Source organism: Cucurbita pepo, chromosome LG04, assembly GCF_002806865.2.
Source record: "Cucurbita pepo subsp. pepo cultivar mu-cu-16 chromosome LG04, ASM280686v2, whole genome shotgun sequence".
In the NCBI taxonomy this organism is placed as follows: domain Eukaryota; kingdom Viridiplantae; phylum Streptophyta; class Magnoliopsida; order Cucurbitales; family Cucurbitaceae; genus Cucurbita; species Cucurbita pepo.
In genome coordinates, this window is record NC_036641.1 from 12,685,581 (window position 1) to 12,701,377 (window position 15,797).

Genomic DNA, 15,797 nt, shown 5'->3' on the forward strand with positions numbered 1-15,797 from the left:
AGAAAAGAAATAAAAAATTAGAATTCATATTTTTCTCAATGCAAGCCGTCTCTTCCTAAGCGAATACACCCTTCTACTAAAATTGTTACTTTAGTCTCCATTTATCCATGTTCGCCTTCTAGACTATACTGTGTCTCTCTGCAAAAATGAATAGTCTGGTCTGGGCCATCTTCGTTCCTCTCTTTGCTGCTTTCTTGACCACAACTGATGCAGTCGTGCGGGGAAGGAGTCAACATACAGAACGAATTTCGGGTAGGATTTTGTGGCTTTGCTCCTTTACTAAATTTGTACATGGGTTTGTTAGATTCTGTTTCTTTTCTTTATTTCTCTTTTGTTTTTCTATCTGATCTTCGGTTCGGATTCTTTCTCTTGTGGTTTATTCTTGTGTTTTTGCGGTATTAAGCTTTGATTCGTTAATCTGCTATTACACGATCAGCCAATTTCTCCGCGATATGATTGACACCTATTTCCCTTGTTTTATCACCGATTTATATGTTTCTGGGTATTTTGACTTGTTCTTGTCCTTCTCTGGTTAGATATTCAGAGATCCTTGTTTAAAAGGATAGATTTGACAGTTATGCACAAGTTCTTGATCTTGATTAAATCTTCGTTGCGGAGTTAAGAGTGGTAAGGATGGGAACAGCTCCATATATTTGAGTAATCAAGAAAATGCGAGAATTTCACCTGATGGCCTGCTAACTTTGGCGCAAAATGTCCTTGATATCCAAGCCTCTATCTCTTCGTAATTTTCTGCTAATTTGTCAAGGCATACGCCATATTCACTGGTCCGTTCTATAAGTATGATGGCGACATGCTTAACATAAATGGTGTTCCGATCAGAAAGTGGGAAAAATATGCTTTATGTGGAGTTAATGTGGATGATTCTAAGTTTCTCCAAGTGGCCTCTCTGTTGAATTGCAAAGTGGAATCTTTGCCCTTTTTGTATTTTGGTCTTCCCCTTCGTGGTCACGATAAGAATTCTTTTCGGTAGCCTGTGATTGAAAGGATCCAAAACATACTTGATCGTTGGACGAGATTCAATTTATCAAGTGGAGGGAGATTGACTCTTTGTAACTAGGTGCTATCATGTATTCCTCTTTCTCATGTCAATCTTTTTAATGCCTCCCAAGTCTAAAGTCTTTTGGGAAGGAAACTATGGGGTTAAGATTAATCACCTTGTAAGATGGAATTTAGCCATTAAAGCTCAATTAGAAGGAAGTCTCCGCATTGGAGGGTTGAAATATAAACATCTGCCCCTGATTTCTAAATGGGGTTGGAGATTCATTCATGAACCAGATTATTTTTGTCCAGCCCACGTTGATGGCCCACTTCTGGAAGGTTTTTGTGTTGGTGACAACAGAAAACTGAAGTGAGATTGGGAGGAGGAGTGATTTGAATGATGGGGAGGGAGGTCCTTTTATAGGGAGATTCCTGAATTTGGTTGAGATTTGTGTGGATGAAATTGAATTCACCTCCTTCTTCTCGGCAGTAACTCATTCCACTCATTCAAACTCTATTATTAGCTTCAACAACTCATTCAAACTCTATTATTAGCTTCAACACCCTCCCTTAAACTGAATTCTGCGGAAATCAGTTTAGGACTTCACTTCGTCATCTTGATATACATCTTGGATTCTGCACATCCCCATTTTTCTTCTAAGCTTCTCGAACAATGGTTGTTTCAAGGGCTTTGTGAATAGATCTGCGATTTGTTCATCACTTCGGCAAAAGTTGAGTTCAATAATGCCTTCTTTACACAAATCACGCAAGAAATGAAATCGAACATCGATGTGCTTGCTCCTTCCATGCAATACAGGATTTTTAGACAACTTAATAGTTGACATATTATCACAATATATAACCGTCGTACCTGGTTGCTTATGATTAAGAATTTCAAGCATTTTTCTTAACCAAATTGCTTGGCACGAGCATGTTGCTGCTGCCACAAATTCTGCTTCTGTAGTTGAGAGTGTTACAATAGGTTGCTTCTTTGAAGACCAGCAAATAGCTCCTGAACTCATCATGAAAATACTTCCTGAAGTACTTTTACGATCGTCTATATCACCTGCATAGTCACTATCTGTATAGCCAACCATCTTCGGATCATCTCCTTTCTTGTAGAATACCCCCAAATCAAAGGTTCCTCTCACATAACGAAGTATCCTTCTTGCTGCATTGAGATGTTTTTCCGTTGGATGCTCCATGTAACGACTTATCATACTAACCGCATACATGATGTCTGGTCTGGTTGAAGTTAGGTACATCAAACTTCCCACAATTTGTTTGAAGTACCTATTATCAACCTCTCGCCCGTCAATATCCTTGTGCAACTTTAAACCCAATTCTGATGGAGTTCCAAATGTGCGCTCATCCAATTTAAATCTTTCAAGTAATTCTTGAGCATACTTCTTCTGACAGATAAAGTTACCTGCGGGAGTTTGAGTAACTTCTACTCCAAGAAAATATCTCATCAAGCCAAGATCTGTCATTTCAAATTCCTTCATCATGCTCTTCTTAAAAAATTCAAACATTTCTTCATTATTGCCAGTAAATATTAAATCATCAACGTATAAGCAAATAATGATAATGTTACCTCCCTTTTCAGTTTTCACATACAACGTATGTTCATACGGGCATTTAGTGAATCCCATCTTTTCAAAATGAGAATCAATGCGACTGTACCATGCCCTTGGAGCTTGCTTCAAACCGTACAAAGCTTTCTTCAACTTGTATACTTGTTCCTCTTTGCCTTTTTGAACAAAACCTTCTGGTTGCTCCACATATACTTCTTCTTGAAGCTCTCCATGTAAGAAGGCCGATTTCACATCAAGTTGATAAATAGGCCAAGATTTCTGTGCTGCAATAGAAATTATGAGCCTGATAGTATCTTGACGTGCCACTGGTGCAAATACCTCCTTATAATCAATTCCATACTTTTGCTTGTATCCTTTTGCAACAAGTCGCGCCTTGTACTTATCCACCTCACCGTTTTCATTCAACTTGGTTTTGAAAACCCATTTTACTCCGATTGTTTTCTGCCCTCTAGGAAGATCAGTGAGCTCCCACGTCTTGTTCTTCTCTATGGATTTGATTTCACTGTCCATAGCTTCCTTCCATTTCTTCTCCTTTACTGCTTCTTCATAGACAATTGGATCACTATCCATAAAGAATGCAAAATAACCACTATCACTTGATTCATAGTCCATCTCATAATCAATCATCCAGTTTGGTCTCTTTCTTGTTCTTGGATGTCTTTGATTATGATCATGATCTTCTTCTACTGGTTCTTCTTGTTGAGCTTGTGATGAGCTCTCTCCATGCTCATAGTGAGGCTGAATAGGGGCTTCAGTTTGTTCTTCTTCAAGATCTACAGGAATCTGCTGATTCACAGTGATCTTTTCTTCCCATGTCCAAGTCTTCTTTTCGTCAAAGACTACATCACGACTTACCACCACCTTCTTTGTCAAAGGATCATAAAGCTTGTACGCCTTAGAGGTCTCGCTTACTCCAAGGAATACACACTTCAAACTCTTGTCTTCAAGTTTCTTCCTTTTCTCATCAGGAACGTGTGCATATGCTATGCACCCAAAGATTCTAAAGTGGTCTACTGCAGGTTTTCTTCCGCTCCATGCTTCTTGTGGAGTCATATCTCTAACAGAAAAGGTAGGACTCCGGTTGAGAATGTGAACGGACCACACGACAGCTTCTGGCCAGAATTCCTTCGGGACTTCTCCTTTATTTAGTAAACTTCGAACCATGTTGAGAATGGTCCTGTTTTTCCTTTCGGCCACACCATTTTGTTGTGGTGTATATGCTGTTGTTAACTGCCTCCGTATGCCCTTCTCTTCACAAAATTTAGTAAACTCGTTCGAGCAGAACTCTCCACCTCTGTCAGTTCTTAAAGCCTTGATTCTTCTTCCAGTTTCCGTCTTCATAGTAGCACAAAATTTTTTGAAGCAATCAAAGGCTTCTGATTTGGCGTGCAAGAAATAAGTCCATGTTTTTCGACTAAAATCATCGATGAGGGTCATGAAATATTTCTTGTTACCATTTGATGCTGGAGAGATGGGACCACATATGTCCGAATGAATCAACTCCAAAATTGCTTGAGCTCTTCTTGATTTTCCAGATGGAAAAGAGTTTCTTTCATGTTTTGCTACTACACAGCTCTCGCAAATTTCCGTTGGTGGAGTAATATCTGGCAACCCAGTTACCATCTTCTTTGAGGACAACGTCTTTAATCCTTTGAAGTGTAGATGACCATACCTAAAATGCCAAAGCCAGGTGGTATCTTCTTTCTTCACCATCAAACTTTTGGCAACGATATTTAACGTCAACGGATATAGACGGTTGGTGGTCATCTTCATCTTAGCAATCGATCCTCTTTTGGAGTCATAAATTTCACATTCATCATTTTGGAATGTGATCACATACCCCTTTTCTTGTAATTGACCGATACTAAGTAAGTTGGCTTTCAGATCAGGGATGTAGAATACATTAGAAATAGACTCTACAAAGCCATTTCTAGTCTTGATATCTACGGTTCCTTTCCCCATCACTTGGAGAGTTGAATTGTTGCCGAGAGAAACCGTAGTATGAAAATTTTCATCTAGAGTTGAGAAGAATTCCTTACAACCTGTCATATGATTGCTGCATCCAGAGTCTACGACCCATACACCTTGATCTGCAACCTTCATAGCATGGAATGACATTAATAATGTTTCTTCTTCTCTTCTCTCCACAAAATTGGATTGATCTCTTTTCTCCTTTTGAAGCCTGGTATAGCATTCATTTTTGTAATGTCCAAGGCGTCCACATCTGTAGCATTCCACCTTGGACTTGTCAAAGTGTCTCTTGCCTTTGTTTTCATAATCATTTCTGGCTAGGTCTACTGACCTGCCAACATCTCCACTTCTTTCTCGACTGCCTCTCCCACGACCTCTGCCTCTTCTTTGCCCTCTACCTCTAGGGCTTGAAGATTCACCTGGTGTGGATATTTTTAAGGCTGTCATCTCCTCTATTGCACTTGTACGATTGAGCCTCTGCTCATGTACTAACAGGGAGCTTTGGAGTTCATCTATTTGCATCTCTTCGACATTGTTTGCTTCTTCGATAGAACATACAATGTAATCGAACTTTGGAGTTAGTGATCGCAAAATCTTTTCTACGACCGCAACCTCCGTGATTGAACCACCATGCATCCTCATTTTACTTGCAAGACTTATAACCTTGCCAATATAATCATTCACCGTTTCTCCCTTTTGCATTTGGAGAATTTCAAAGTCTCTTCTGACGGCTTGTAGTTGAGCACGTTTTACTCTCGTTGAGCCTTGATACTTCCTCCTCATAGAATCCCAAATTTCCTTGGATGTCTTCTTCTGAAGCATTGTTTCCAAGATAGTCCTATCAATGGACTGAAATAAATAGTTCTTGACCTTCAGGTCCTTCAGCTTCGATGCTGCCAACAGTTGCTGTTGACCAGCTGAGAGTACCTCGCCTTCATTTGGCTCTTCATAACCCGTCTCCACCATATCAAAGAACTCCTTTGATCTGAGAAAATTTTCCATCAACATCGCCCAATGATCATAGTGACCATCGAACCTCGGGATGGCGGGCTGAACGTAGCTCTCAACTTGTTTTTCTGCTGCCATTTTTTTTGCTGCTGCAAGATTGCTCTGATACCAGTTGTTGGTGACAACAGAAAACTGAAGTGAGATTGAGAGGAGGAGTGATTTGAATGATGGGGAGGGAGGTCCTTTTATAGGGAGATTCCCGGAGTTGGTTGAGATTTGTGTGGATGAAATTGAATTCACCTCCTTCTTCTCTTCGGCAGTAACTCATTCAACTCATTCAACTCATTCAAACTCTATTATTAGCTTCAACAACTCATTCAAACTCTATTATTAGCTTCAACATTTTGTTGAGTCTTCATAGCCCCTCGATTAATATCTTAAAGATCTGGAAGCAGGTGGATTCTTTGGTTACTTTCAAATTGGGGAATGACAGAAGATTTTTTTTTTTTTTTTTTGGCAAAATCCTTGGCTCAGCAACTATCCCTTAAAGTCATGCTTCCCATGGCTGTCTCTGATTTCATCTTCCCCCAATGGTTCTGTTTTTTGTTTCTTCTGTCGGGTGCTTAAGGAAGAAGAGACTATTTTGGATTTTGCAAATGCTTTTGGGTTGTGTCTCACCAGTATGTGTTGATCATTCTCTTGTTTATCGCCATTGGTTGATTGAGCCTTTTTCTTCCTCTTCCTTTATGTATAAAGATGTATATATATCAGCTCCATGGAAATCCCAAAGCCCTAGGAGAGTAAATATCCTTATTTGGAATATGATCAATAGCTGGTTGAATTGTTATGAGGTCCCGAAAGAAGCTCCCCTAGCACTATATTTCTCCACCAGTTTGTTCTCTATGTCTTTCAGATGTGGATTCTCTTCAGCATATCTTCTTTTATTGCGTTTACTCCAGGCAATGTTGGTTTAAGTTATTCTTGGCTCTTAACCTATCGTGGGCCCTCTCCATGTTGTTCAAGGACAACATTCTCCCTTTGCTAATTGGCCCTTCTTGGCCCTTAAATCCAGGATTTTCTTGGTCCAAGACTGTAGAAGCCCTTCTTTCTGAACTATTGTATAAAAGAAACGAAAGGACCTTCCACAACAAGTGCCTTCCTTGGCTTGATTGTTTCAACAACTCGTCTCAAGGCCTCCTCCAAGCGTTCTCTCTCTAAACATTTAAGATTTATATTTTGGCATTTTTTTTCTCTTTTGTGGAGTTTGTACTTTTTGAGACCCAATCCCTTTTCATTACATCAAGGAAAAGTCTCGTTCTTGTAAAAAAGAAATGTACAATTACGAGTAGAAGAATCAACAACCGAAGGAGAAGAAGGGGAAAAGAAGGAATATCCAACATGAAGAATGTTCAGAGCTGCTCCATTCCCAATATAGATTTGCTTCCCTTCAGAATAACTTGTCCCAATACGATTCTTGAAATCATCAGTAACATGATTGGTCGCACCAGAGTTAGATACTAGCCATTTTCAATAATAGGACTTGTTGTAGCCATCAAAGCACTCATAGGAGCAGAAGACCATGTTCATAAGATGGTTGTTGATAAATTTGAATTTTAAAGAATTGACCAGAGGGGAAATGACAATTATTGACGATACGTATAAATGTACCAGAAAGTTGGCATTGAAGGCAATTATTGGTTTAAAGAGTTTGATTGTCCATTAGAGGATTTATTCTTAGTACTAACATTGTTTGCTTGTTCTTGAAAAGTAAGATTAATGGAAGGTAACGTATCATTTGAATCCAAGGTTGTATTTTTTTCAATTTTGTTGTCTTATGTCATTGGGAGCATAAATGTGATATTACAGTAGAGGCAGAATAAAAGAATAAATGAATGAACTGAGACCACAAATAAGAGAAATTCCAACGATATATAATTATGGTTAAGAAAGGGTTAGAAAATTGATAGTAACCACTTTTGGTAGCTCAATCATAGGAACTACAAATTTGAATATGTTTTGCTTGGACCAGTCCTATGTTTGGTTGATGTTCTAGAACTTTTCTTAGGAAAATGTGAGTGAGAACAAAATATGCTCAAAGGTTCTGTGTAGGTCTCTTAGGGAAGTCTTCACTCTCACAAATTGTTTGAGACAAGTAAAGTAATGTGGCAAGGTTGCAAGGGATGCACGAAAATGTAAGGTTGTGTGTTGAAGTTGGATTTCAAATCTTGGGCTTGGGGCGTTCTTGCAAAGGTTTAGGTTTGGTTTTAGCTGAGACTGCAGAAACAATGGAATCAATGGAATTACATACTAAGATGGGATGAATGCTATATGTTCTTGAATTGAAATCCTATGCCCGATTACATTCTATATATCCACTCGATTCTTAATTTTTTTGCAAATGTCTTTTAATTGACATACTTCCATTAGTAGGATTTTGGAGTTGTCATTTTAATTGCATAATCTTGACTGTGTTAGACGTAGACGTAGGATTAGTTGCCTCATGGAAATACCAAATTTCTCTTTCTGGTTTATATTCAACTGTTTGCAAGAGACTTTGCTCACTCATCAAACCCAGCAACCAAGAAGAAATTTTTTTTATCTTGCTTCTTCCAAGTAAGAAAGACAGGTTTATCTCAAGCATAGGAATTGCATCATGTTGTCTCTGTTAGGGTAGGAACGGTTATTTACCACTTCCAAACTTTGTACTTCCAAACTAGATAATTGTCAATATTTGATCGCTGTCAACATTTGTACTTCCAAACTAGATAATTGTCATTCAGTCAATTTGATTACAGAGAAGTCTGATGTTCAGGATTCACAACTAGTGAATTTTGTGAAGAAATCAATGCTGTTAAGCTAAAAAACTAGTAAGGAACTTAGAGAAATGATCGTAAAGAGAGTTTAATGAAGTGATCAATCAACACTTTCCTCATTAATATTGCTGGGATGAAAATTAAAAAGGATGGGATTTAGGCCTTTGTAGAGGCCTCTTTGAGAGGGAGTTACAAAGCTGGATTGGGTTGGTTACCAAAATTGACGTGGAGTAGTTGGGCTTGGATGAGGACAAGCTACTGCGGTTAGAGCCCCCTTAATTTCTTCTATGTGGAAATTCAAAGTTCTTAAATCCCTTTGATCGTTAGCTAACAGAAGTTTGGATACTCATGGAAAATTTCAGAGGGAATGCAAAGGGTGAGCCATTTCCCCTCGGTGTGTAGTTTTTGCCGTAGTGAAGAGGAGTGCATGGTTCCCGTTTTTCATTCATTGCAGTTTCGCTGAGTAGGTTGGGACTTTGTGTGCAACACTCTTGGGGTATCCATTTGCCATCTACTGCTTGAGGTTAAATAAGAACATGAAGACTCTTTGGGCTATGTGGGGGGTTGGCTGGAAAGAAGTCAGACTTTGTGAAGATAAGTCTTCTAAGGTTTCTTTTTACCTTATAGTAATGTACAGTTTTTAGTCTCTAGGTGGTACCATAGCAACAACAATTTTTTTTTGTAACTTCTCCATTTCTTTGATTTTCTTGATTGGAAATTCTTATGTACTTGGTTTCTTATCAACTTCTCCATAGTTTCTTGGGAGGGGTAATCTTTTTCCTCACCCTTAGGTTGTTGCCCTTTTCTCTTTGCAACACACTCAGGTTTCTTATCAACTAACAACTCAACTAGCGTTGTTACATTGAGTATAATTGAAAATAATCAACACTGGCAAAGATACAACCGAATATAACTGATAAGAAAACTAAACAACTCACTATTATGTCGCTAATAAGAACTGAGGAAATTATAAATATTACTCGACTGTTGGTCTTATTAGCTGCATAGATCTCAAAACATCAATGTACATTTTCAATTATCAATTATACTCAACTATTTATTTTGAAAGTTTTAAAGTGACTCTGGTTATACCAATGTAGGCAGTGCTGGTGATGTTTTGGAGGATAATCCTGTGGGAAGGTTGAAGGTGTTTGTCTATGAGCTCCCTAGCAAATACAACAAGAAAATTCTCCAGAAAGACCCTAGATGCCTTAATCATATGTTCGCAGCTGAGATCTTCATGCATCGCTTCCTTTTAACTAGTCCTGTTCGAACCCTTAATCCTGAAGAAGCTGACTGGTTTTATACTCCAGTTTATACAACTTGCGATCTGACTCCAAATGGTCTCCCTTTGCCATTCAAGTCCCCTCGAATGATGAGAAGTGCAATACAACTTATTTCTTCAAACTGGCCTTACTGGAACCGGACTGAAGGGGCTGATCACTTTTTTGTTGTACCCCATGATTTTGGAGCTTGCTTCCACTATCAAGTAAGCCATAATTGTTCACATTTACCTTTGAAGCAGCTTTCCTGCTTGTATGGGTCCCTAAGATCCAAATGTTTATCAAAATTTCCAAGTTCTTTCCTCTTTTTATTCTTTTCCACCTTTGCTATGTACTGTTTCCCATTGAATTGTCTTTGGTGTTTGTTTTGTTTTGTTTTGTTTTGTTTGAAATTTAAGACTCTTGCAGGAAGAGAAAGCAATTGAAAGAGGAATTCTTCCTTTGCTACAACGTGCTACCTTGGTTCAGACTTTTGGACAACGAAATCATGTTTGCTTGAAGGAGGGATCAATTACAATTCCTCCATACGCTCCTCCTCAGAAAATGCACTCCCACCTCATTCCTGAAAAAACTCCTAGGTCCATCTTTGTTTACTTCCGTGGACTATTCTATGATGTGGGAAATGATCCAGAAGGTGGTTATTACGCAAGGTATTTCTAGGAAGCTTACTTTCAAAATGCATGTACGAAAATTTTCTCAAATAGTATCACTTTTACTTGGATGAAATAGAAGCAGGTTCTTGGCATATTTCTATTATTTTTTTACTAATCCGATTCTCAACTTTATTTGAACAGAGGTGCAAGAGCAGCAGTATGGGAGAACTTCAAGGATAATCCTCTTTTTGATGTATCAACAGAGCATCCAACTACATACTATGAGGACATGCAGCGAGCTGTGTTTTGTCTCTGTCCGCTTGGATGGGCTCCTTGGAGCCCTAGATTGGTTGAGGCTGTGATATTTGGTTGCATCCCTGTTATCATAGCAGATGACATTGTTCTGCCCTTTGCCGATGCAATTCCTTGGGAAGAAATTGGGATGTTTGTAGATGAGAAAGATGTTGCGAACTTGGACACAATATTAACGTCCATCCCACTTGAAATGATATTAAGAAAGCAGAGACTATTAGCAAATCCTTCCATGAAACAGGCAATGTTATTTCCCCAGCCTGCTCAACCTGGAGATGCTTTTCACCAGGTTCTGAATGGACTTGCCCGTAAGTTGCCTCATGACAGGAGTGTCTACCTTAAGTCCGGTGAGAAGATTCTAAATTGGACTGCAGGTCCTGTGGGTGACCTGAAACCCTGGTAATTCTTTCTTTTGTTAAATTGTAAATTTCGTCTACATGGTTTAAAGAAAGTTCATAAACAGTTCCTATGGTTTGATAAAACTTCATAAACAGTTCTTATGGTTTGATTGCAACACTTCAGTTATGTGGATTATGATTTGATATTATCGATGAGATACAACTTAAAGGTATGTTCGAGAGTTATTTTGGCACTTCCATTTCAATTTAGTAATACATCAATCTAAGTTCCTTCTAAAGCATAGTCCCAAAACTCCATAGAGAAGAAATACATCAATCTACCTAAATTAAACCATGGACGCCTAATAAACAAGCCCACCGTTGCAAATATAAGGGCTAGGGTCAATCGGTTATACACTTGTACCTGCTTTGATGAATTTTTACCTTGTGTAAGAAAACATATCCCAAACAAGAGATCGCTGCAGAAGAATCAAGTAATCTCATAGCATTCTTTGATACCATTGCAATTAATTTAAGCAACTAGAACTCATTCTACATGATTTGAAATGAAGTTCCTAGCCAAGCGTATCTCTTGCTCCAACCCCACTTTTTCTCGTGGGAAATTAAAGCTAAAATTAACAGCATACCAATTGAGGAATGAGAATAGATAATGGAAGTGCTTGACAAGTCTCCACTTCCGCGACACAGTTTCTGGCTCCCAAAGCACAATCGATTTCACAAATTCTTGGATTGCTTGCTGCGTAATTTGATCTTCAACCCTGTTTTCATCTTCAGACTAATTCTCTCAGAAGCTTATCTCCCGTCGCTCTGCAAAAAATTTACCTGCCACTGCCACTGCCACTGCCTGATCTGGAAGTAAGGCAAGCCATACACCAGTGTCAGCCCCTACCTCAGCAGAAACATTCCCAGCAAATCCTGTCATAGCAGTTTTCACCCAACCAGGACAGTAGCAGTTCACATAAATTTTATGACCCTCAGGTTGGTCAGTGAATTTTTTTGCCATTAACCTGGTGTATGCATTGACTGCAAGCTTTGACACGGAGTAGTCAGTTGACAACTGAGGCCACCCGCCAGTTTCCCAACTTCCATCTTCTACTTGTTGCAAAAAAGTAGACAACATCCTATCAATTGCTTCTTCTGTGAGTGTATCCAAATTGCTTAGTAGTCCTCTAAATGCTACATTTTCCACTCTCTGTAATGAAACCACAAAATATTACGGAGGTAAAGGAGCGAAATTAGCTAGATAAAAATTAACTTGCCAGAATGCACTAGCACCAACACCCCCACAAGTAAACACTACTCGAAATAGTATTAGAAAATAAACATCTCTAACCCCCGACCCTCCTCTCATCAGTCCATATAAAGGAGAATATATATAATTTGAATGCATAATTCCATCAGCGCCTCGAGTCCCCTTTCTTTATTTTTTTTATAAACAAATTTATCAACGAAGTTGAACTTCAACTTACATTCCGCCTGCCATTCAGCTTGCCCAATCTTGAGCTGACATTAACAATGCGAGCACCAGCAGACGAAGGTTTCATCAAGGGGATCATTGCTTGAGTCATATTTTTGGTGCCATAATAGTTAGTTGCAATAACCATCTGAGCAAACTCTACCGAATTACTAGACCCAAGATTGAAATTGACTCCAGCATTATTTATCTGCAAACATAATTGCACGTAGATGGGGCATTTGGAAGTTATGTCATCTAAATCTACTGCAACAGTAGTTCTTAAGTTTGTAGATATTTCAAGCACTATTTCCTCTGAAGTCAATATTTAGTTAGTATTCTACACGATGCTTATGAGAGTTGGACCACACTTGGCAAAATATAAATGCTCTTCGTTCTAGCCTTTTCAGAAAACTAATGTAAAGAAAAGTTCCGAGTAAGATTAACTTGCCAGAATATCCAAACCACCATAGTTTTGTAGCAGCCAATCAGCAAACTGTTTGATGGATAAAGCATCCAAGACATCCAGTTGATGAAAGGCAACATTCAAGCCACCCTCCTGTAAGACCTTAGCTGCTTCAAGGCCAACAGAAACGTCTCTTGAAGTCAAGATGACGGTCATTCCATGCGTTGCAAGTTGTCTTGAAATCTCAAATCCAATTCCTCTATTACCACCAGTAACCACAGCAATGGTTTCTGTAGACCACCATCTATAAGAAGTCGAGGAAATATAAAGTGTGAGCGTCGGTTATTCTCCAGGAAAAAAAAGAAAAAGAAATCCAACATGCAAATAAAGGAAACAATGGGACAGATGAAAAGTCATACAAGTGCAACATCGTCTAGTAATGAAACAATTTGTAGGAAATTTATAATGTCCCAACAACAAAGCACCTTGTTTCGATTACGTCTAAGGTCAACTGAAGGTTTGACTAACGAAAGACAATGAAAGAAGAAAACCAGAAAAGATTGAATTTAGTTGTGTATAATATAAGGAAAGGAATGAAGGTAGTCGATTGTACTTCAGCGTCAGTAATACTTATAAGCATAAATTATGGTTCAGTTGTGAAGAAAGAAGAAAAATGGTAGATGCTAATCCAGACCTCTGGTGATCGGAGTAAGGAATGATCCTGAGAAGGGATATTTCTTGCATTCTCTTTTCCCTTCGTTCCTTGGCTCTTTCCTTCTTGCCCATCTACGCCTGCCCCTCTCTGACTCTGAAGTTTCCGATTAAAAACAAAAGAAAAGAAGGAATCTACGGTTAGCCGGTTAGGGTTTTCCGGAGAGAAGATCTTTCTCCTTTTTTTTCCTTAAAAGAGAATGGCACTATTAGGGTTAGAGGCCGGCGGAGGAGGACTAATATCGGGATGACCCCTTTATCTCTCCCTATTTGGCCTTCACTCTACAAGCAAGGCGGGTCCGAGGAATGCCATCTTTCGTGAAACAATTAGCATCCAGAAACAGGGAAAGTACAAACCACAAACGACCATCACAGGTTTGTTCAGAATTCGGGTCAAATCCCATGATTATCGGTAACTAGCCAACTGATTCCATTTCCCAACTTCCTAATGAATTTATTATACATTTATAATTTTTATATGTCTAAGATATGTGAGATGTATAAGATGAGGTCTACGATGTCTTTGATGTCTGAGATATTTTGGCTTTTATGACTTACTCCTTTTGGAAAGAGATCGATTAGTGTAGTTATAAGGCTTAGCCATTTATCAGAATGATAGTTTTTCTTAGAGCGGGATTCCACGTCTGAGATGAACTACCCAATTAAGAGGTCTGCGATGTTTGAAAGGTCAGAGATGTCTGAGAGGTCTGAGTGTAAAATGGCAACGAAGCAAAAGTACATAAGTTTCGTATTTTAACCCAACATATGTGTAACATTCATCAAACTTGAGAGTTCCTTACAGATTCGTTGAAAAGATAGAAACAAACAAAGGTTTTTCACATAATGATTTAAGTGCCTCCATGAGGACCATCTTGACAGGTTTGAGGTTGTGAGGTCTTATCGACACGAGTAAATATTTTTTTCTCCAATAACTCGGTCTGAAAAGTTATTTTCCCGTTTTATTAGGGTTTAGGGTATAGGGTTTTAGGGTTTAGGGTACAGTACCCAGCATTCACAAACTCGGTCACATTCGCAAACTCTGCCATTGCAATCCACAAAAAAAAGGCTGCTTTTTTCTTCTTCTTCTTCTTCTTCTTCTTCTTCTTATGATATGATATGAATCAACAACAATGTGGTTGGTTGGTTTGTTGGTTGGTTTGTTGGTTGGTTTGTTTGCTTGCTTGTTTATTTGTTGTAAAACAATGGCATCCCAATCCCATATTTATAGTAATCTCAATATCATTCCTCAAATATCTATTTCCATTATACGTCCTTTTTCTATCTAACTCCCTTTTGTCCTATTACATCCGATCTAACCATCCATACCCAACATTCAAAATCTTCATTCCGTCCCAAATAGCCTGAGCATTCCCCTAACAAAAAAGAGACCCAAGATTCAAAATTTGGATTCCGTGCCAAATAGCCCGAGCATTCCCCTAACAAAAAAGATATGTACTTTGTTAGTATAAATAGTAACTTTCAATTCTTTTAAGCCTTTCTTAGCCGTCCTATCTTTAAAATTTGTAAACTCCCTCTTCACTATCTAGCCGTCTATCTAAAGTGACGTTAAAATAAGTGAGTCCATGAACTTTCACCGAGTACGAAAATGTCAACTCTCTCTTCACGTCCATGTCGAATTCATTGACAAATTAATTTTTTTTTGGATAAGTTAGACTAAAATTTAAAACCCTCCCCCTTCCTATTTTTCTATTCTATTAAATTAGTTCTATCTAACTTTCTTTTGTCGGGTTGTCCTCAAAATCATTCTAATATTGAATTAGGGTTCCATCCATTTTTTCAAGTCTTATTTTATCACATTTTTATTTTGTGTATAATATATACTTTTCCTACTTTACTCTTATTTTAATATCACTATTATCTTACAAACTTCAGTGAGATCTCACATTAGTTAGAGAGAGGAAGAAACATTTTTATAAGTGTGTGGAAACCTGTTCCCAGTAGACGCATTTAAAAATCGTAAGGTTGACAGCGATACATAATGGGCCAAAATAGATAATATCTTCTAGCGGTAGGTTGGGGCTACTACAAATGGTATCAGAGCCGTCAGGCATTGGGCAGTGTGTCAACGAGAACGTTGTTTGGGTTGTTACAAATGCTATCAAAGGCAGGCATCTGACAATGTGACAGCGAGGATGTTAGCCCTCGTGAAATCTCACGTCAAAAATATAAGTCCAATTCATCACCCGTATGAACTCGTTGTCAAGTATTTATTTAATTGTGTACATATACGCTTACTACCTCAAAATGATATAATTTTTTAATGGGTTTGAAATTTGTAAATGGGATTGAGCAATAATAAATACTATATATCTAACTTTGTTTTGTCTTATTAG

The 15,797-nt window shown here is 38.4% G+C and overlaps 2 protein-coding genes across 3 annotated transcripts; one reads left to right on the forward strand and one right to left on the reverse strand.

Moving 5' to 3' along the window:
- Positions 1 to 33: 33 nt before the first annotated feature.
- Positions 34 to 11,098, forward strand: LOC111792673 (probable beta-1,4-xylosyltransferase IRX10L). 2 transcript variants are annotated; one of them, XM_023674224.1, is made up of 4 exons: positions 34 to 252; positions 9,427 to 9,815; positions 10,018 to 10,259; positions 10,404 to 11,098. In XM_023674224.1, exons 1-4 carry the CDS (start codon positions 147 to 149, stop codon positions 10,915 to 10,917), a joined length of 1,251 nt encoding a protein of 416 aa, XP_023529992.1. In that variant the 5' UTR covers positions 34 to 146; the 3' UTR covers positions 10,918 to 11,098. The 2 variants fall into 2 exon arrangements, with proteins under 2 accessions (XP_023529992.1, XP_023529993.1); XM_023674225.1 differs by lacking the exon at positions 34 to 252 and adding an exon at positions 8,722 to 8,934.
- A 232-nt stretch (positions 11,099 to 11,330) lies between these two features.
- Positions 11,331 to 13,857, reverse strand: LOC111792674 (carbonyl reductase [NADPH] 1-like). The gene is made up of 4 exons (XM_023674226.1): positions 13,427 to 13,857; positions 12,778 to 13,036; positions 12,343 to 12,537; positions 11,331 to 12,065 (listed from the first exon to the last, which is right to left on the reverse strand). Exons 1-4 carry the CDS (start codon positions 13,516 to 13,518, stop codon positions 11,658 to 11,660), a joined length of 954 nt encoding a protein of 317 aa, XP_023529994.1. The 5' UTR covers positions 13,519 to 13,857; the 3' UTR covers positions 11,331 to 11,657.
- Positions 13,858 to 15,797: the final 1,940 nt, after the last annotated feature.